The sequence below is a fragment of the Vigna umbellata genome, chromosome 5 (genome assembly GCF_029865625.1).
Source record: "Vigna umbellata cultivar VRB3 chromosome 5, Vumbellata_1.0, whole genome shotgun sequence".
Classification (NCBI taxonomy): domain Eukaryota; kingdom Viridiplantae; phylum Streptophyta; class Magnoliopsida; order Fabales; family Fabaceae; genus Vigna; species Vigna umbellata.
This window is the reverse complement of record NC_142169.1, coordinates 56,500,239-56,523,160: the sequence shown is the minus strand read 5'-3', so window position 1 is coordinate 56,523,160 and position 22,922 is coordinate 56,500,239. Positions and strand designations below refer to the sequence as shown.

General features: G+C 34.0%; 1 protein-coding gene and 1 pseudogene across 2 annotated transcripts; one reads left to right on the top strand and one right to left on the bottom strand.

Annotated features, from left to right (window-relative positions):
- Positions 1-2,991: 2,991 nt before the first annotated feature.
- Positions 2,992-4,005, bottom strand: LOC148198683 (F-box protein At5g07670 pseudogene; annotated as a pseudogene).
- Positions 4,006-6,451: 2,446 nt separating this feature from the next.
- LOC124829300 (U-box domain-containing protein 44-like) lies at positions 6,452-13,414 on the top strand. Of its 2 annotated transcripts, none has more exons than XM_047302773.2 (5): positions 6,452-7,037; positions 7,628-8,425; positions 10,166-10,472; positions 10,693-11,157; positions 12,093-13,414. In XM_047302773.2, the coding sequence occupies exons 1-5, from the start codon at positions 6,606-6,608 to the stop codon at positions 13,208-13,210; spliced, it is 3,120 nt and encodes a 1,039-aa protein (XP_047158729.1). In that variant the 5' UTR covers positions 6,452-6,605; the 3' UTR covers positions 13,211-13,414. The 2 variants fall into 2 exon arrangements, with proteins under 2 accessions (XP_047158729.1, XP_047158730.1); XM_047302774.2 differs by lacking the exon at positions 6,452-7,037 and adding an exon at positions 7,313-7,450.
- Positions 13,415-22,922: the final 9,508 nt, after the last annotated feature.

Sequence of the window (22,922 nt, the reverse complement as noted above, 5' to 3'; positions counted from 1 at the left end):
GGCAAAAGAGATTTGCAAGTCCATAAAATATCATCAAGGGAAGGGAAGGGACCAAGTGGGACTATTTTTGGTCCGGCGACGCTCCGACGGCAGTCCGGCGACCACCGCAAGGGTCCGACACAGGGAAGGAAGCGGGTGGGAGGAATCGATACTCAAAACGCAAACTTGGTTGGTTGGCCGGAGGGAAGACGATGTCGTCTTCGGTTCGTCTGCCAACACCGGCAATGCGGCGACCCGCAAACCGAACTGCGTGGCTGGGTGGAAGACGACGGACACCGGCGGCACTGGATGGAGCGAAAACGGCAACGTCTACTGGCTTGGCGTATCTGGCGAGAGCTGTGGTGGCTGGTTCGAAGGAAAGAAGGAGAGAAGGTGCTCCATCAAATGTTCTCCGTTTTCTCTCTCTCAAAACATTTGAATCTGAAATTTTCGAAACAACCCTAAAAATTTGAATCTGCCCCAATTCTGCCATTGCCACATCATTCTTCGATTTTAAAAAAAAATTCCACGTGCACCAGTAACATTTAGACACGCGTCCTGTGTCCAAATGTTGTCAAAATTTGTTGTCTAAGTATCGTTTTCCTTTTGATAATGAATTTAAATGAATAGAAAATAGAGATGACAGTGAATGCGGGTTTAACTGTTTCTTTCTCATATGTGAAGGAAATATTCATTCTCATTGGATATAAAACTTTTTTTCATATTTCTATTCTTTGTTGTTTTAGATATTAATTAAATAATATTTTTATAAAACATAAAAAATCACAGTAAAAAAATAATATATTATTAAGTATTTAATATTAGAATGATACCATTATTTTTATCTAATATTAAATATTGTTAAAGTGGACTTTAAGCCTAACTCAACCCCACAAAATTGACTTATAAGGTGGGGTTTGCATCCACTTATATACTATAAATTGACCTTATCTCTAATCGATGTGGGACTTCCATTTTTATTTGGCATAGCACAAATATTCCACTAAATATAATTAAAGTTTCATTTTCAAAACAACTCAAAACAATCAAGTCTTACCATCATTCTAAATATAAAAGACAAACTCACAAAATCTCAAGCTCTAATTACAGATAAATAAACTTTAGAGAAAAATCAAAGAAAATCTTCTCCTTGATATCTCTCAGACGCTTCCTTTACAGATCTTGAACACTTAAACCTGAAAATCGTCAACATAAATATAAGTTGCAGGGCAATATATGACCTAGATAATACAACACAAACTAAAATAATAAAAATATATGTGTCCCTTCCAAAAGAGACATACAAGCATATAAAACTTGCTTCATAATTAATCAGTTCAAAATGTAATGGAGGAAGTGATTGCTTGCCACATCATCGAGCGTGAGAATAAACATTAATGGGTGGTCTAATAGTGACCCATAGTGGGTGGAACAATATGTCCACACAAATCTCACTGGGATAGACTCTAACCTAGCTTTGATACCATGTTAAGAAGTGGACTTTAAGTCTAACTCAACCCCACAAAATCATCTTGTAAGGTGAGGTTTACACCCACTTATATACTTTAAATTGACCTTATCTCTAGTCGATGTGGGACTTCCAACACACCCCTCACGTCGAAGTATATACATCTCGAGCGTGAAACTAGACAAATATCAATAAAGAAATTATAATTTTAATAATTGAATAAAGGTCAAATAGTTATAAACAAAGTAAAAATACCAAATGACGTGTCTTAAAAATAAGTTATGAAACTAAAGACCTAAGAAAAAATTAATAGAAGTTTTTTTTATATTACTTAGTAAACTAAAAATGTTTTAGTAAACATGTATGAGGACGAGAACGAGATGAATATGTGTATATTCATCCTCGTCTCCAAATTCGAGTTAAAAGTCGAGTGTTATCCAAACTCATACACGTATCTAGTTAATGCAGGATTTTGTGTGAGTGTTGGAATGAGTTTGTGCAATGTTTGTAAAGACAAACATATTCATTTTTCATCCCTCATAAGAAATGAAAATCATAAATCAAAGTTAGATTCATTTCTTATTTTATTTTAAAATGTTTAGTTTTATAAAAAAAGACAAGATTTGAGGAATTAAAAGAGTTTTAAATCATTTTAGACATCTTATATTTAGTGAGTATAATCAATCCTACTTAATTTTTATTCCTTTTGTTTTAAGTGGATGGTTAAGAGTTGCATTATGCATCTTGTAAGGTGATCATTGAAGCAAGGAGGAACTAGAGGGAATGTTACTCTCCATTCAAGTGGTAAGAATATATACCACCTAAGTTGATACTTTGTTTATGTTGCTACTAAAGCAATAAAATGTTAGAACGTGATGATGTTACGTTAAATGTGTATATACATATGTTCAATGTTAATGGTGTGATGTATAAAAAGTATGTGGTTAATTATGATATGCATAACATGATATATGCATGACATATATATACCATTTTGGGTAGCCTTTATTGAGTGGTGGATCCTAGTGTGCCAACTTATATACATGTATACGTGTTAGATATATGTATATAAGGATTTACCCTTGTTGGGTGGCTATGATTGAATGATTTGCATGATTTTTAATGAGTGTTAAAGAATACTCAAGGTGATATCATATTTTGAATGATATTAATAAATATGTAACTGTTAATAAATATATCATAATCTATTTGTAGAAAGAACTTCACGCAAAGATAATATGAAGGAAGATTAATCTAATAAGCATATATGGGTTCTCTTTTAACAAAAAAACAAAAAAAACATAAATAAACAAATTTCAAAATTAGGTTTAATGTTTCGGTAGGTTTCTATTTTCGTCCAGAATCTCAAATAGGTCCCCTATTTGTTCGGTTTCTCAATTGGGTCCTTATTTTTATAAAGCTGAAACAAATAGAGGCCTCCCATCAAATTAGAGAAACATCGTTTAAGATGGCAATACGTGGCATGCTAAGGGTATTGTTTAATCTGACATGTCATTAAAAACATGTGTGAAGTGTATTTTGTATTAAAAATTGGAGTGCAAAGAGGGGAAATCAAATTTAATTAAGGGCAAAGTGGGAAACACAAATAAAATTAAGTTCAGCCCATCGAAACTCCCCTCACACCCAACAAGCTCGAACTTCACTACCCCCCTACACCCTTGCGCCAGAATCGTGAACCCAATATCTGAAACCACGAAATCATAGAACCCTTTCAAACTCCCAACCAATGTCAAAATCTGCAAATTTTGACACGTCGTAATGCCACGCAAGACGGCGTCGTCACAACGCTGCAACTCGAGCTCCTGCAGCGTGGGGTACTCAAAACCAACAGTCAAAATCTCAGCCTCGCTAGCACTGGCGACCTTGAGCTTCCATAGACTGGGGCAGCCGCTCGAGAGCGATCTGAGACCCGCGTCAACAGCCTCACTAGGTAACAACTTTTCCACCCTCCACGTGGAATCCACACGTAGCGAAACCTACTTGTGACTCACTACAATGTTGGCTAAGTCTTGCGGTGAAGCGAATGAACCCGAAACCAAATCGACATGGTTCAGGTTCGGGAAGCAGTGGGTTAACAAACCTGAGAGCACAAAGTTCCAGTCAAGGACCCGCAAGGTTCGGACCAACTGACCCTAGAGGTTCATCTAGTGCTTGCAGATGAGAGAATTCGAGTTTCGCTATGAATCTGGAAGCTTTTGGAAGATTTTGATGAGAATATCGTCGAAGAGAATTATGGTTCGGTCCATTAGTATCAGCGTGGAATTAGGGATTAGGGTTTTGGATTTGGGGTCGGAAAGCTGCATGGCGAGGACCATAGGGTTGAGTGGTTCAGTTGCTGCTGTGGAGGTGGCGGCGATGACGGAGTTGTGCCAGGGATTTAACGGTGGCTGAGGAGTGAAACTAAGGTTGTTTTTGGAGTTAGAATGAAACGACATCGTTTGGAGGAAGAGGTGGTGGTGTTAAGAAGCTTTGCATTCCCGATTATCAGTGAATTGAAGTAGAGTGTTGTTGTTGGGGGGCGTGTTTGGTGTTCGACATTGTTTGTGGAGCTTGTTGGATAATGAGGGGAGTTTCGATGGACTGAACTTAATTTATTTGTTTTGCCCACTTTGCCCTTAATTAAATTTGATTTCCCTTCTTTGCACTTCAATTTTTAACACAAAATACATTTCACACACGTTTTTAATTACACGTCAAATTAAACAATACCCTCAGCATGCCACGTAACGTCATCTTCTACGTCATTTCTCCAATATGACGGAAGGCCTCTATTTGTTTCAATTTTACAAAAATAATAACTCAATTGAGACACCGAACAAGTAAGGGACCTATTTGAGATTCTGGACGAAAATAAGGACCTACCGAAACATTAAACCTCAAAATTATTACAAGTTTTGAATAAATTATGTATGAAAGGAAGGACTTTAGATCAAGAATTTGTGTCTCATGTACACAACGATTTTATAGTTAAACTAATTTTAAAAGAAAGAAATCGAGGAAAAAATAATCATTACTTTTAAGTTTATAATTAAGTTTTGAATAGAATTAATCTTAAAAATAATTTTTAAGTTTAGAAAGATATGTATATAAAAATATAAATAGAAGACTTTATAAAAATATAAAGGATAAAACATGTGCAAAATTAGAGTAGACTCTCTACTAGTATGAAAGACATGTAGAAATATGTAGAGTTGACTTGTTAAAAAATATAAATTAGTGTATGAATAGATTAAAATAATGTGAATTGCTAGATTCATCTAATCATGCGTTGACAAACTCATTCAATATGTGTTGTTAGAGTCGTATAATAATCAGTATATTTATAGACACATTCGTCTAATATTTATTGTTAGACTCGTGTAATTAATATATGAACACATTTGTGTAATGTGTATATTGTAAGACTCACCTAATCATAGAATAGACAAAGCCGTATAATGTGTATTATGGTATATTAATCTAATATGTGTATGAACATACTCGTCTAACGCATATTGTTAGATTGGTGTAATCAGTGTATGAACAAATCCATCTAATATGTGTTACAAAACTTGTTTGTGTATGGACACACTCGTCTAATATGTATTCTTAGACTCATCTAATCAATGTATGAAATGACTCATCTAATATTTTTTTTCTATACTCAGCTAATCAATATATGGATAAAGTCGTAATGCATATTGTTAGATTTGTGTAATGTTTTTTGCTATACTCATTTAATCAATGTATAAATATAATCATCTAATGTGTATTACAAGATTCATCTATACAGTAAATGAACAAACTTGTCTAATATTTATTAATATACTCATAATTTATGTGTTGAAAGACTTGTTTAATGTAGTCATCTAATAAATATATGAATGACTTGTCTAATGTGTATTTTTAAACTCGTTTAATCAATATATTCCTAGAATTGTATAAATTTTTTTGTTATACATCTAATCAACGTATGAAATGACTTGTCTGATATTTTTTGTTATACTCATCTAATTACTGTATAGACAATATCGTGTAAGTTTTTTGCTATATTCTTCTAATCGGTGTATGGAAAGACTCATATAATGTATAATTGTTAGACTCGTTTAATTAATACATCGATAAACTGATCTAACATGTATTGCTAGACTTTTTAATTAATATACGGATATACTTATAGTGTGCAAAAATATTTATTATTATTTTTTATCTTTAACTCTCTTTTAATAAACTCACAAACCAACTTCAACTTGTAGGTAAACACAAATTTAAAACTAATTAAGAATAAACTTTATGTACATGTAGTAAAGAATAAAGAAATAATATGAACAAATTAGTTTAAAAATTAAATAAATAAAATGAATTTTGTACATATGTGATAACAAAATAAATGTAAATAAAAAATTAAAAAATAAAATAATTTATATATATAACAGTAAAATAAATATAAATAAAAATTTAAAATTAAATAACTAAAAAAATTAACTTTTAAATGTTTATCAACAAAATAAAATAAATTTATTAATATTTTTTTATATTATAATAGATAATAGATATGACCACTTAAATCAAGTGCATTCAATACCTTTATGAAGTTTACAATCCCACTATTAATAATGCAAATTTCCCCATTAGCTACGTTACTATTCCGCATTAATACACTTTTATATATAAATACACTCCAAATAAGGTCTTCTAACCCATCACTATGAAAATATATATACGTTCACTGTATTGCATAGCTATATTATATATATTTATATTAAATAAAACATAAAGTATATTTTATATCTTGAAAATATTAAACACATTTTTTCTTTATTATAATTTTTGTAAATGTAATGTTTCTAAAATGATGTTCTGATTATTAGTAATTGGTTATGTCACAATTTACATTTTAATTTATAAATATTTATAAATATCAATTATTCACCATAAATTTTATCCATAAATATGCCAATACAAATATTTTGTTGTCATCCTAATTTTATTATAAAGTGAGAAAATAAAAGAGTAATTTAGAAATGTCAATGGTAGGAGTGAAATTAGTCAAAGTCTTGACCTTCGTTCTTCTTCTTTGTTGTTCACATTCTTCTCAAATTCTGTGTATCAGTTCGATTTCACTCCATTCTCACACACACAACCAAACCATGACACAATGTCCATCCACTATTCTCCGCCCTCGTTGCCCACCCTCCAATCCATCCGCCGCTCTCTCTCCGATATCTCTTCCCCGCCGCCAGACCACCGCCCCTTCGACACTCCCCGACGCTTCGCCGCCTTCGCCAACCGCCTCTCCCAACTGCTCCTCCCCCCACTTCCTCAATCTCCCCCTGTCCACACCGCTCTCAAGGGACTCGCCGCCGAGCTCTCCAAGGCTGCCGAAACCCTCTCCGTCTATAACAACGGCAGCAAGATTCTCGTCCTCGTCCACTGTAAATCCCTATGCTCCTCCCTTCAAGATCGCGCTGTAGCCATTGCCGCCTGGCTCGCACTCCTCGCTTCCGCCCTCCCATCCGGCAACAGCGACGACGACTTCCGCAAGAAGGTCTCCGACCTCGCCAGAGACATGAAGCTCGCCCAGTTCAGAGTACCTTCTCTTTCACTACGTTTTTTTTTTAACTCAAATATTTAATATAATTCTTAAAATTGCACTATTATTATTTTAGTCATATAGTTATCTGCTATTCAAATTGAACAAAAATTAGATGCAATATTCCAAGTCACTAAAATATAAATGACGTTATTGTCATTTCCTATTAAAATGGATTTTTAATATGCATGTCTTATGAATGTAAATAAAATATTATATTATTAAACAACTAAAAATAGTTTTTTCATATGATTTTTGAAGGAGTTATTTAAGTTTATGTATCAATGACGATTTATGGATGAATGATAGTATTCAAAATAATGCATTAACCACCTCCTTTTACCATACTGTCGTCGAATCAATATTTAAGTCTGTCCGTACAGAAAAACACGGATGTCTACGCCGCAAGGGTTAGTGTCTGATTCTTGGGCATACCTTTAATTTTGATTATTATCTAAGTTTTGTTGTTAATATTGTGGGTGGTAATTTCAGTGAAGGCTTACATTTAACTTGGGCTTAGAATTTCAAGGATTAATGTTGTGTATTATTCGGGTTTATACTGTGACTAATATGGTGTTCGATGATAGGTCTCAGAGAACGAAGAGAGGGTTTGGTGCACGCTGGAAAAGGAAGGAGATGGGAGAGACAGCAGTAAAGCAGTGCAAAGTGGTATTGTCATGGATTTGGCTCGTGGTTTGGGGTTCGACCCTGGTGATCGTGCTGAGTTTTGTAACCAGGTGAAGTTCTTCAAAGGTGATCCTTTTAGATCCCATTCTGTACCTGAGAGAAGGGTGTTGGTGTCCTTGGAGAGAATTCTTAGTAACTGGTCTGCGGAGCCTGTCACTGTGACCCCCAATTGGGACTTTGAAATTGCTGAAGATGCTGCTGCTCCTGTTTTTCCATTTAAGAGTTTTCTCTGCCCCTTGACCAAGGAAGTCATGAGGGACCCTGTGGTTGTTCTGGAGTCTTCTCAGGCCTATGAGAGGGCTGCTATTGAGTACTGGTTTGAACGGTGCATTCAAGATGGCCGTGATCCCACTTGTCCGGTTACTGGCACGGTTCTTAAGTCCTTGGAGCTGAAACCTAATATTGGGTTGGCTGGGGCAATTGAAGAGTGGGTTGGCAGGGTTATCGATTATCAAATCAAATCTTCAGTGCAGTCTCTTAATGAGGAACCCTTGTCTGTTGATCAAGTTGAGCGTGCTCTGGATCATGTTTATAAGGTTTCTGAAGAGCACCCCTCTAGCAGATACATAATCAGAAATGCTGGTGTTGTGCAGTTGATAGTAACACTGCTCAGTAATAACTCCAAAACTATTGGATCACGTTTGAGAAGCAAAGCTCTAACGACTTTACTTAGTATGGCCAAGGATGAAGAAAGCAAGGTCAGTTAGTTATCTTTCTGTGCTTATTTTTTAATCTTTTGTTTCTTTAATTTTCTCAACAAATTAACAAAATAAGATTATGCTAGTGTTACCAACCAATATGTCAAAGTGCCATGACGAGGTATGGAAAAGGAAAACAGGACTATGTTCAAATCATATAAAAAAGTTTCGCTTGCTGCATTTCTTTCCTTTACAGGATACTGATAATTATTCTGTGTTACACAAGTTTCTTAACTTTGGAAGATTGTTTTTCCTTAGGTTCCCATACTTCATGTCGGGTTCTGTATTCACCGTCTACAACTCTTCTAAACCAGGCATCTATAATTTATCGTCAGCATGACACATAGTAAATTAAAAACTAAATTCATTTGGTCCCTTCAATTTTGTCTTATTGCGATGTTGGCGTTTTAAATTTATTTTTTTAGCTAGTAATGTTTTTTATATTTTTTAAATTAGGAAAGTTTGGTTATGTTGTTTTTTTTTTGTCTAACACTTTTAAATTATTATTTTAATCTTATTGGAAATATTTCTCCACCTTGAAATCCATATTATATGCAAAACATGCAATAACACAAGATGTACAACTTTCTTGAAAACTTATCAAGAAAACTACAAAACCATGTAGAAACCTTTCGGAAGAGAAACATGTTGGAGAGTTCTTGAAAGCTAGAAGGAATGATTATAATTGTTTGAGACTTTGAAATACGCAGAAAAACTTTTATTAAACTGATACAGAAGTGTCTAACCGATCAACTATAAGGATAATCAATTATATTGTTCATAATGAATTTAGAAACTTAATATGAACAATTCTAATCGGTTATATCTAGACATAATTGATTATCTATGAAGCTTGTATTTGAACCAAGTTCTAAATAATTGATTACCACCTAAGATAATCAATTATCTACCTTATGGTGAAAGTACAACAATGTGCAAACACAAAAGATACTAATTATATTTTAAAGTAATCGATTAATATATTCAAATCACTATTCAGAAGATTTCGGAAAAATATTTAACTTTTCCTCAAAGGCGTGGAATGAATATGAATTGCATAAGCTAATGAATATTAATTGCATAAACTGATGCAGACTGAGATTAATGCATCAATAATTCACATTCACACATGAAAGCAACTCATAATAGCTTATTGATACATCATCAAAACCAACCATCATTCTAAAAAATTTTCAAACCTTCAAGGGCTTTGATAAACAAAAACAACTTAATTTAATTTATGGAATTTGTGATGATTTTGAGTGAAAAAAATAACATTTGAGGGATTTCAGTACAATTAAGCTAATTGACTTTAAAACAACTTGAGACACTTACATTGCACAGGTTTAAACTAGAGCAACTAAAAGTACAATTAAGCCCAAATTAAATCTAACCAGTATCAGTCCTATATGATGGATGGCTGCATGCGGAAGTAAGTAGAAAACATCATTACATAGTTGTTTTGTGGTGTAAATATCAAATGTTCGTCCATATTTATCTCTTGGAAAATCGCATTTTTCTCCTTGTTCTCTTTCTAGTGGAAAACTGAGTACTGATTTTACATTATCAATGACAGACAAATTACCCAAAAACAAAGCAAGCTTTAAGAAATTATTTACATTGATGTTGATGCCAACTGTTTCTTTTTGGGCTTTACACTTTTCTGTTGGTTTCTTGGAACGTATGCTTTTTTCTGTATATGTACTACTGTTCCTGATTCAATTTCTTACTTAATGCTAGAAAATAATGCTGGAACGGGGTATCACTAGATTGGCCGTACATAGTCTTATTGGGAGCTCTACGAAGGAGAGAGAATATGCTACCAAGTTATTACTGGAATTCTGCAATGATGAAGATTGTTGTGCAAGAATAGCATCAGAAAAGGGTGCTTTAGTTCTTCTCTCAAGTATAGCAGGAAATATGGAGTATCCTTCTTTGTCAAAATTAGCTGAGGAAGTCTTGAGGCTAATGGAGAGGGTAGAGGATAATGTTCAATGTTTGGCAGCAGCTGGAAGATTTGGACCATTGATTTCACGGTTACGTGATGGTATGTATCATTTCTGCTTGTCCCCAATGGAGTATATGCTAATGATTATTTATTAAAAATATACCAGTTGAATGATTTTTTGTGGATATTTATCCTTTTCTATCGGTTAAATATAGCACCACAAAATAAACTTCTGGTGATGTTTGAACACGGTTTTTGGTAACTTTTAAGGTTGAATATACTAAATTATAATTTATAATTTTTCCAAATTCGGGAGCAGGTTCTGTTGGTGTAAAGATAGAGATGGCTTCTCTGGTGGGAAGGATGACTTTGACAAATAGCTGTAAAGAACAAATTGCAAGGCAAGGTGCCCGAGTATTTGTTGAACTTCTGTCTCATCAAGAAGGAAGGGGACCGAGTCTGCAAGCATTGTATAATTTGTCAGGATTGGATGGCAATGCAACTATCCTTATTGAGTCTTCAGTTCTTCCATCTCTTATAGAAGTTTTATTTGATACTGAGGATTCATCTCATGAGCTGAAGTCATTAGCAGCTTCAACAATTGCGAATATTGTATCTAAGCCAGGGCATTGGGAATTAGCATCTGCTGACAAGGATGGAAACCCAATGCATTCAGAAATTATTGTTTTAAGACTTTTGGGGCTTTTGAACTGCTTGCCTTCTCAGTGTCAAGTGATAGTTCTTCGCATTCTTTGTGGTATTACATTATCTCCTCAAGCATCAGGTAATTTCCACAAGCTAGCATTAAATTAATAGCACTTCTTCATGAAGGCATTGCACTTTTTCTAGAGTTCACAACCTCAATCTAGCCTTGTAATTAAGTGAGAGCTGCACCATTTGATATTTACACTAAATTTTTATTTTTCATGGTTATACAAACAATGAATATTCAAGCAGTTTTGTGACACTTTCCTAGAAGTTAGTATTAGAAGATTATATCACTGGAAAGAAACCAGTTACTCCTTTTGAAAAAGTGCACTTATCTTTTGGTGTGTGTGCACATGGTGCTGTTCAATTAAATGACTTCCCCTCAATTCCTATTTCTGGTTATGTTTTATTCCTGTCAATGTGTTAATGTTCAGGATAACTGTTTTAATCGTTAGGTCTTTGTTACAGAGAAAAGTAACTTTTAATTGCATTACAGCAAACGTCAAAGTTTCACAAATCCAAATAATAAAGTTTATGTTATAATCCAGAGTTTGTGTGCGTGGCTGCGTTCAAATATATTTAGGGTGCATTTTAGTCGTTTTGATTTGTTAAAGTCAAAACTCAAAATAACTGTAATAACTTAGAATTTTATGCTAGAAAACTTTTGCAAAAATCGCACATTTCTTGAAGTAATAGTTCCAACTTTCGACAAACCCAAATATTTGAAGTTATATAGGGTCCATAGTTCTAGTTTCTTGTAATTATTGATCTTTTTTTTCTGTTATTTTCGTTTTCTAGATAATGATTAATAATTTTTCTCCGTGATTTTCTTTTTCGTATGTAAAATAGTTTTAGATGAGATTGGTTTAACAAATGGTATATGTAATGATAGTCATCCTGCTTTGGTGGTGGGGGCTCGCTTGTATTGTTTTGCTATGTGGAGTAGAAGGATCCATCTTCACACTGACATAATGGTTAATGATATTTTGTACATTTGTTTCTCCTATGTAGAGTTAGTAGCAAGCCATATCACGTCTAAGGGTGGCTTTGGAACGATTATACCATTTCTGGAACATCTAGAAGTTGAACATAGAGTGTTTGCTTTTAAGCTTACAAGGCTACTATCTGAATGGTTTAGTCAATACATTGCAAATGAGTTGAGACTTTCAAACAAGCTTACTATACTCAAAGAAAAACTGTTAAATAACCAATCTACAAGTGATGAGAGATCAGATGCAGCACAGATACTTGCCAATATTTCCCTCTCAGAAGATGAAATACGGACACTTTTAGGAGGTAATTTTGTGGAATGGACTGCTGTTACTCTCAAGAATCAGCTGCGTGTTTCCAATGCAAGGTCTTCTCAGACTGCAGCAGGCATGCAGGAAGGTCTTATAGGTCTCTTGCTTCACTTCACTAGGAACCTTGATCAAGAAACTCTTAATATAATTAGAGAAAATCACCTTATGGCCATTTTCTGCGAGCAGCTAGATTATAGTTCAAAACCAAAGGTAAAACGACTAGCTGCCATCGGACTGAAAAACTTGTCTGAATTTGGAAGGTCAGATACTGCTAGGGATTCTAAACCACCATCTTCTAGTGGATTCTGTTCCTCCCTTGTGCTTGTGTGCGGGAGAGCCTCTAGTCAACCTTCCACCTGTCCAATTCACAACCGTCCGTGCCATGAAGATAGTCAATTGTGCCTACTCAAGAGCAACTGTATCAAACCCCTGGTTAATATCCTCAATGACAGTGACACCGATGTTCAACTAGCTGCAGTGGATGCACTTTCTACTCTACTACTACTAGATCACACATCTCGCAGTTTTAAAAGAGTTGTTGATGAGCTTGAACATTTGGGTGCAGTTGATGCTCTTACCACTCTTTTTACTGAAGTTAGATCTGAGGAGCTTCGGGAGAAGACAATTTGGATGATCGAAAAGATATTGAGAGTGGAAAATATCAGCAGTCGGTATGCACTCAATCATTCTCTTGTGAGAGCTTTGGTTGAAGCCTTTAAGCATGGCAATACCAACACGAGGAAACATGCTCAAGATGCTCTTACCCTTCTAAAGCAGTTATCAGGAGTTAGTGGAAAGACATCAAGTCAAACTCGAATCAAGAGATAGCAAAAGTTGCATTTATTCAGTCGTTCAAATGTTGTATAATCAAACAACAATCTTTGCCCATTGTTTGTATAGAAGTCATAAGAGTTATGATTGTGCATATCAACCATGTAATAATGACATTATAGGAATATGACGCACCTATGTGTAAACTTTCATCTTGCAAAGGATACTTGTATTTTGACACCCCAATTTTTTTTACTACTATTTGACATTACCCCTCATTACTATTTAGTCCCTCTTTATTTTAAAAATACAAAAGTTAACTTTTGATAAGAACATGTTATTCTCGTAAAAGTATTCCAATGGTGTCATAATTTTTTCCTTTTGCAAAGGTTACTGTAACAAGGAAGAAACTGAACAAATATTTGCTTGTCAGTGGCCCATTAATTATGAATCTTGGAGTTATTTGGTGCATTTTGATGGACTTGTAATTATGTGCAATCAACAGTTCGATTTATTTAGGCACGTCAGCGTGAACAGATTCATTGTTCATTCGTACATCACTGATATGTAACTAAGCAACGTTGTTTGGTGACTTTGAATTTCCAAGCATGAACACTGAATTTGATAATAATCCAGTGTGTAGCTTGAGGTTCCCTTGATTCAGATTTGAATTGGTGATGGGTTTGAATTTCAAGCACGAGGTGGAAATTTCATTTTTCATTGAATTTTTATTCAAGCATAACTCCTTGCAGTGGAGACCTTGCATTTCTTTCGGTGATCAACAGATTGTTATAACTTAAATTGAAAGCGAATGAGCAGATCGTTCATGCAAATCAAATGGTGTTAGAAAATAACACTCACTAACATATTTTTTAACATATGTCTGGTGTATTTTCATATTTTTTATATATGTCCGGTATATTTTCATTTTACATAAGCCTCACAATTTATAAGGTTAACATTAGACTTTTCATCCACTCATCTGGATGTCTCCAATTATTACAAATAACATACTATAATGACCATAAATAAGAAAATCATAATAGAAAAAAATTTTGTCTCTTCATCTTCTAATGCAATAACCACTACTGTTGAAATTGGTATCGGCTTAGCAGAACGTTTAAAGAGCGTGTAAACCGTCAATAACCAAGAAAGAGGGGTGAATGGATTCTTTTAAAATTATGATTTTCTTTCGTAACTTTTATCAAACAATTTATAAGCAAGAGTTATAGAGTTGAAGAAAATCGTACAAAGGATTTTATCCTGGTTGAAATCAATAAATTCTACATCTAGTCATCAATCACTATAAAGATTGATTAACTTTTTTCACTAAAAATTAATATCAGATTACAAACAAAATAATGCAAATATTTAGACACAGAAAACACCTTCCTTTGATACACGATGCAAAGAACTCAGCTCAATCAACTTGAAGAAAACCGTTTGGACCTTAAACACACTAAACACAAGCTTCTCATTTTCACAGGACTTGATTGAACACACTCTAAAGCTTAAGAACTTCCTCGGAACAATTTTGTATTCTCAAAAGGCTTAGATTCTTTTTAAAGGTTTAAGAAAGGTGTATATATAGGCCAGGAGTCAGAAATTGAAAATTTTGCTCCCAACTGCCATTAATAATCAATTATCTCCTGTGATAATCGATTATTGCCGCAAGTAACTCTTTTCTGTTTTAGTCATTGATAATCGATTATCCAAGGGAATAATCGATTATTGACGTAAGGTCACTATATACAAAACTTCTAAGTGTTTTTACTAATGCAAAGAGATTTCAATACAATAATTTCTATAAAGAATGCTTTTAACATTGATAATAAAGATTCTTCAAGTCTTCAAGGGTATCATCATCAAAATCACTTCAAGACATCAATGCTCCTCATTGGCAACAACTACCACTCTCAATAATGATCCCATAACTCTTAAATTTAAGTTTATTTCTACAAAACTCTTTCATAAGCTTAAATTTTATCTTACTTCATGTTTCTTCCTACATTAACTCACATCAAACTTGCTCCTTTCATTAATAATAACAATTGGGTTCATGACTGACTTCTTTTTCATTGTGGTTCTCTTCTCCATTGCTTTGATCGACCTCTATTTGCTTTGGCCGTCCTCTTAGCTACCTTGGTCGACTTGTTGACCAATAGATTAGTTCTTTGCAAATCCATCAAGTCCAGATGGAGGGATTCTAATTTGGATTGTAACTCATTCTCCTTTTCCTCTTCCTTGGTCACTTCAGATCTAGGTTGCATGTTGATCTCCAAAAGCTCAAGCATAACCTTTTACAATAATACATGTTGCTCTCTTGTGTTTTCAAACTCCTACTCTAGGATCCCTTTCTCTATCAACAATTCTGCTTCCTTAGATTTTGGTTGCGAAAGTATAGTTAGGAGGACAAAATTCTCTACAAGTAATTGAAGCTTCTCCTCCTAGATTTTTACGAGGTATCCTTTCAAGCCCTCAATATTAGGCAAAATATGAGATATACGCATTTCCTCTTGCTTGCTTCTTCTTGGCCTCTTCAAGTGTTGTCTTCTTAGCATCCTTGTATTTGCCTTATGTTTCTTCAGCCAATTGCTCTAGATCATCCTTTGCCTCCTCCTCCTCAGGAGCATCATCATTGTCGTCTTCATCGTTATTGCCCTCATCATCACTTTAAAACATGATCTCGTCAAATTCATTGCTCAAAAAGTTAATCAAGTTTACCTTATCCATTCCTAAGCTCTCCACTTCCTTTTTGACCTTTTTCTCATAATCAACCTAGCTCCCTACATTCTCTTTCGAGATACACAAAGGCACCGCCAAGCTAACTAGGCCGGTCTCACTTTCTACCGAGCTACTTGGTCTTCACAAAGAGAAATTCGAGCTCACCACCTACTCTCCTGGACAATTCGGGCACTCCACTAACTCCTCCAAGTTCTCCCTCAAACTATGTAGACATCAATATGGGCTTGTCCAATGCTCCACTAGGCTCCCAAACGAGCTCTCCAATAATCTATCCAGTGAACTCTCTCGTAAACCATCCATCACTAGTGTAGAATTGGCCTTTAACGTCACCCAATAGACGTCGGTCCACCAAAACCCCAACGCAAATAATTGACCGGTGGCATAAATGTAAATAATTGAGTGTGGAGACGTCCGTTCTGGAGGGGGCCGGACGTCTATAATATTAATATTGTAGACGTCCGGCCCCCTCCAAAACGGACGTTCAAAAGGTTGAAGGGGGGAGTTGAAGAGTTGATTGCTTCAGCCTTTTGAACGTCCGTTCTGGAGGGGGTCGGACGTCTATAATATTATAGACGTCCGACCCCCTCAAGAACGGACGTTTAAAAGACGTTTAAAAGAAGGACATATATACCAAAACGCGAACCCGCGAGGAGTTACGCGCTTCCGTGAGAGTTCCCTCTGTGCCTTGCATTTCCAGGTTGGTTTTTATCTGTTTTGGACCATTTAATCTTACTTTTATTCCGATTAAATTGTTCAGTGATGAAATATCTTTCATTTGGACCGATTAAAAATTGTTTTCGGTGCGTTTTGGTGCAGTTTGTTCCGTGTTCTTGGGCGGTGTTTTTTGGCCTACGTTTTAGGTCGTGCACTCCTCCATTTCCCTCCATTTTCATTTTGAATATGCTCTTCAGGTTAGTTTCTTCCTTAATAATTTTTTGATAGTGTTTTGTGTATGCATGTTTTTGACGTTTTATTATAATTTTCATTGAGTGACCCTTAGACGTCTGGCAGTGCACAAATAGACGTCCAAACCCCATAACCCTAAATAACCCTTAGACGTCCGTTTCGACACAAACGGACGTCTATATAGACGTCTGTTGTGTTGGAACGGACGTCTATATAGACGTCCGACCTTGTACAACAGACGTTTGGTTAACGTCACCCACAAAGACGTCGGGTGCATGTTGGACGTCAAAAGGCCAAAATAACAGACGTCTAAAGCCCTTTCTGCACTAGTGCATCGAGGTCTCAAACGAATTCTCTACAAAGATTTGCATTGTTGTTGTCTTAACCGAGTTCACTAAATTCTCCTTCGAGATCTACACCGAGTTGTCAATGTTCTATAGGTTGTGTGAGCTTTCCTTTCCCCTTTCTAGGCTCTTTCTCTGAATCTCAACACCACGATTTTGAAGCTTAGCACCCCAATCTTGTCGCTCGGCAACACAACATCCAAGCTCATACTTGGTAGCTTGGCATTTGAGCTTCTTGCTATTAAGAGAATTCCAATTTCTTCACTAACTTCCTCAATAAGAAGATCTGTCTCCTTTTTTCTCTCATCCTAATAGTATTTTCCTATATGATCAATCTTACAAACACAATAACATTTTACCGATTTGCACTCATTCGCATAGCGATCATGTTTGCCGCATTTATAACATTCATCATTAGACTTACTTGACCGACCTCCTCGGTCTCCTCTTTTCCATTGTCACATTAGTTATGTTGACCGATTTGCTCTTTGTTGTCTTTATAATCACTTTCATCATCACTTTGTCCACAACCTCTTCCTTTAGGACCACATTAGCCTTGAGAATTTCGAGCGCCTCCCTTCAGGTCAAGCTTGGCCTGAAGGACTTATTGAGTGGCTCAAACAATGCCCTTCTTCGCTATTCATGTTCAACTAAGAGCAAGGTCAATTTCTTGGACTCCTTGATAGCATACACAATATCATTAAAGTCCTTAGTCAGCGACCTTATGATCTTTTCCACAATCGGTCACTCGTTCTCTACTCTTCATTCTCAGACTTTCAAACTCGACTCTAAGAGTTTGAAATTTGACTTGCCAGACACAGTTATCACCTTTGTATGTTTTCTCCAAAATATGTCATGCTTCTCTTGAAGATTTTGCATTCACTATCTTCTCAAATCCAAATTCGTCAACAGTCTGGTACAATATGTACAGAGCTAATTAATCTTCACAAGTTATTTTCTCAATGCAATAACTTGAGTCATTGTCTACTCTTCATCCATTGACTTTTCGTAACCATTCGAAATAACATCTCACAGGTATTGGGATCCAATAAAGACTCACACTTTAATTGTCAAAGTTGACTCTCTTTGTCAACTAAGACATAAACACATTGTTTGTTAGGTTGGACATCTCTCTCACTATCTCTTTCTCACTCAAACATTGCTCTAATTCTAATTAATTAAACAATAACACTCCTTTAGATACTTTTAAATATGATTTTGATATATTTTTATTTTATAGAGATTTTCAATTTATAAAGTTAACGTTAGATTTTTCATATACATATCTTAATATCTTCAATCATTACAAATAACATATTATAATGAATATAAAAAAAAACGTAACATAATAACTTCCTAACTCTTCTTTTCCCAATACAATGCCACTCTCAATAATTATTTTGACAATTCCTAATTTAAATTTAATCTTACAAATAAGAGCTGCACTGAACTTATTTGATTTGAGGGTTCTTCTCAATTTGCGCATGCAAGTACTTTCTATTCGGTTTCAAATTGTTTAATTACAAGTAATGAATTCTTTCCTTATATTTATGAGACATATGAGATATATTATCAGACAATTTTGATAATTTGATATTGAATTAAGGAATGTTATATGTATGGCCAAGTCGACCTCGCACCACTATAATAGAGAGAATCTTGGACGAATGGTCCACATTGTTTATAAATGACTAGATACATATAGTGAGAATTTAGGGTCATAAGAAACAAATTTATATATGCATTTTACCATTAATCAATAAATCAAACAATAATAATTTATTTTAAAATATGGATCATAAGTCCATTATAAATTTATAAATAGGAAGACATTTTGCAATTATGAAGTTTAGTTGAACAATATTTATTCCTCATAAATATCAATTAATTAAATGAAAGACATTTTGCAAGTAATTTTATCTTGGACTTCTCTGAAGGTATTGTTATTAACATCGATAAAAGAAAATAATGTTTTGGTTTTTTAGTGAAAAATATTTGAAATGAGGAAAGAATCTTTCTCGACTCCAATTGTTCTTACATGTGCTGAGAAATATTTTTTTTCTTACTTCAAATATTCTCTTCCAATAAAACTATTATTTTCTTGTCTCTCAAATATATAAATAACAATATTTTAAGAAATGGGAGATCTACATTTTCTAATGATTGATTATTGTTTGATCTATTGATTAAAAATATAATTTATACGTAAACTTGTTTCTTATATATTAAATTAAGTTTTCGGTATGTGTCACGATTTGCACACTATCTCAATCATCGATCTGAGGTCCACTCCTTTAATGATCTAAAATCTACTTAACTTAATATAATATAAATGATCAAGATTTACTTGAGATAATGTAATATAAATAATGTTGACCACAAATTATTTTTTAATATTAATAATTTCTTTTAACATATTATATTTCATTGGTTTGGTTAATATTTTATTCATATTCATTAACAAGGACTTGTAATTATTGTCAAGGAAACTTTATATTTGAATTTCAAAAAATAATGTTTCTTAAATTATGAGAAAAATATATTTTTTAATAAAAAATAGTAATTAGTAATGTGTACTTTTAATTATTTGTTTTCAAATATTCATTAAAATTAGTTAAAGCAATTGATAATTTTTTTTCTGACAAATTAAATTAAACAACTCACTATATTTTTATTTTTGAATTAAATCTAAGGTTCGTTTTTAAAGAAAGTTTTACATTTTTATAATAAGTATAATAACACCATCCTATTATTTTTCTTTAAACTTTTATTTAAAAAAAAAGTTCAACATTCGGGACCCCTTGAAAGCAACTTCTATTGGTGACATAAACCTAATAAATCCTGTGTACAATTATTACAAACTAGTGAATCTTAAAATCATATGCATCCATGAGATTACATTCATTCACAACAGTTGAGTTAATATCATTAAAAAAACTGATAAAGATAAATTAATCGATGCAATATCTTTTCTACTTTGGTTTTTCTACTTGAGTCTTTGAGTAGATTTGCTTCGTCAAATTATATTGAAATGAACTAAGTTATGAAATATTTATAAATCATATCAGTATGAAAAGAAGGCTTAAAAAACTATGTGAATGAATAAGAAAAACTTTGTTAATAGTGAATTGTTTACAAGTTTTTAAGCTATTTTTTTACTGAACTGAATACAAAATTATTATTTGAATAAATATATAGTTTTTTTCTTAACAAAATAAATGTTAAAAGGAATACAAGAATAAATAAAAAGAGATGAAAATATATAATTTACAAGCATCCTAACTTAGTTCAGTTAATTATTATTTTCAAATTAGTTTAGTTTTTTTAAGTGAAATTCATGATAATTGTATTAATTAAAATAAAAAAAGAATAGTATATGGGAAAAAATATGAAAAGGAAAAGGCATAGATATATACAGCCCCCATAGTCAGAAAGTGAAAAGCAAAAAGATGTTTGTGTGTTAATTCTCCCACAAAGTTAGGTATTAGGGCAAAAACATTGCTTCACTTTGTATATGCAAACATAGGGAAAAAAAGAAAGAAAACACGGACAATGCTCTTGCAGAGGGTAGCAGCCTTAGGACATCTTACAAACACAAACTTCTATTGCTTTTCCTCCACCCATTTAATAAAGTAAGACGACAAGTTTATGGTAGCTGTCAAATTAACAAAACACTTTATTTTTCAAAACATTCAATATTAATTTCAATCAATCTTTTATTTTTTTATTTTCTCGTACTCCAACTTTTAATATAAAGCTGAAATATCATTTTTTTTAGTGTAAATACTCTAGTACAAGTGTTGATATTTTTCTTTTTTTACAGTACAATAAAAGAAGAAAAATTATAATTTTATTATAATTTTTTTATATTTTAACTTCGTTAATAATTTTTTATATCATTTTTTAGTGATTTTACGTGTATTTATTAAAAAAAATCTAACATGTAGTTAATTTTGGAGAAACCATTCAAAATTTTAAATTTACAAAATAAATTATTTTAAGATTAATTACATATATTTTTTAATAAACAGAAGTAATAATACATGTTTTCAATTACTATATCAATTAAAAAAATTAAATAAAATTGATAGAATTAAAATTGTTACTTTAATTATTAACAAAATTTAAACAAAATTAATGATGTAAGGTCTTGGAAAACTCTATGGGCTGTGGGGCCTTATTTTCTAAGGCAGCCAGGCCCAAAGGGCCAAAGGCACCATGACCTTAGAAGGGGTTCCTTCATTCTCCAACTCTGAACTCATTTTTCAGTTACTCTTTCTCTCTCTAAACTCAGTTCCATTCTTCTCTTCTTGCTCTGACTTCTCTCTACTTTTCCACCACTTTCCACCGTTGAAATTTCAAATAGGTGGTGTGCTCTCGTTCACGGAGTTGAGAGCTTCCCTTTCATTTGATTGAAATTCTGATTTGGACGGGTAAGTCAATTCCTCCCATTTTCTTGAACCTAGGGCATGCAACTCTACTGGTTGCATGCAACTGGTGGTGCCCCATTTCGATTTTCTGTCCATTCTAGCTCTAAGAGCTGTGTTGTTCCCACTTCAGTGGATTGTAGGGTCTTGTTGGGTGTTGGCTGTGTAGCTATCAAAGCCTTGCTATTGTTGTGAGTTGTATTGTACTGTAACCACAAGGTAAGGGGAGCTAGACATTCTTTGATTTTATTGTATGGTGTGCATGCGTGATGAAATATGTAATATTCTGCTGTTTGGACTATATGTTAAGTTTTGAGTGTATGAAATGGTACGTATTGTTCATATGTTATGAAACTGTGTTGTGATGTTTGGAATTGATTTGGATGGGTTTGGAATGGTTATAATTGATCGATTGGAAGTGAGTGAAGTGTGAAGTCTATATAACCTTGGTTGGATAGGAAATTTGGAGCTTATATAGTTCTTAGGTCATCTTGAGAGGAAGTGGGATAGTGAATTTGAGAGTTAAGGGTCTAGGGGTCTTGTAGTCTGTTGGGACAATATAGGGAGGTTATTTGTGACTTGTTAGAGTCATCAAACTGATCAAAACAGGTGCAAAATGGTTGAATCGAATTTGGGTACCTAAGTGGTGGAAATTTATGTTTTAGAGTTGAATTTGAGTTGTAATTTAGAATGGTAGTAGGAAGGTTTTAGATCATCTAGACAAGTTTAATTAAGTATAAAATATAAATTAGAGGTGTTATAAGTTGGGAAAAATGATTAGAAATGGTAAGGGGTGTGTGAGTTGCATAATTTAGCAAAACTTACGTTCTGCAGATTATGCAGACTCACTAAGCGAATGTTTTCGCATAGCGAGTCCTCGTAGAGAGGTGCTCTTTGTTTAATCATTCGCACCGCGAGTTGGTGCGCTCTGCGAATGGCTAGAGAGGGTTGTTCTCTGTTTGGTGATTCACATAGCGAATCCGGGCGCCGTGCGACTAGGGGTTGCCTAAGAAAAGACTAAATTAATTCAAATAGCAAATTTGGGGAGCTATGCGAGGGTTTAGGGTGTGATAATTTGTATTAGTATTTTTAGTTTAGCATAGCGCACAAACTTGGTGTGCTATGCGAATTTTAGTTGTTCCCTTGTCAGGAAAATTCGCCCAGAGCATCAAGGGTGATGCACTATGCGAATTTTAGCTGAAAAACACTCCCTTCGTCAAGAAAATTCGCTCAGCGCACCAAGGGTGGTGCGCTGTGCGACCTGGTTCAGTGGGTTTCACAGTTTTCCTCATCTATTTGAGTTGTTTGATGTTGTTTGACTGCCAGGGTGTATGTATGTCTATATAG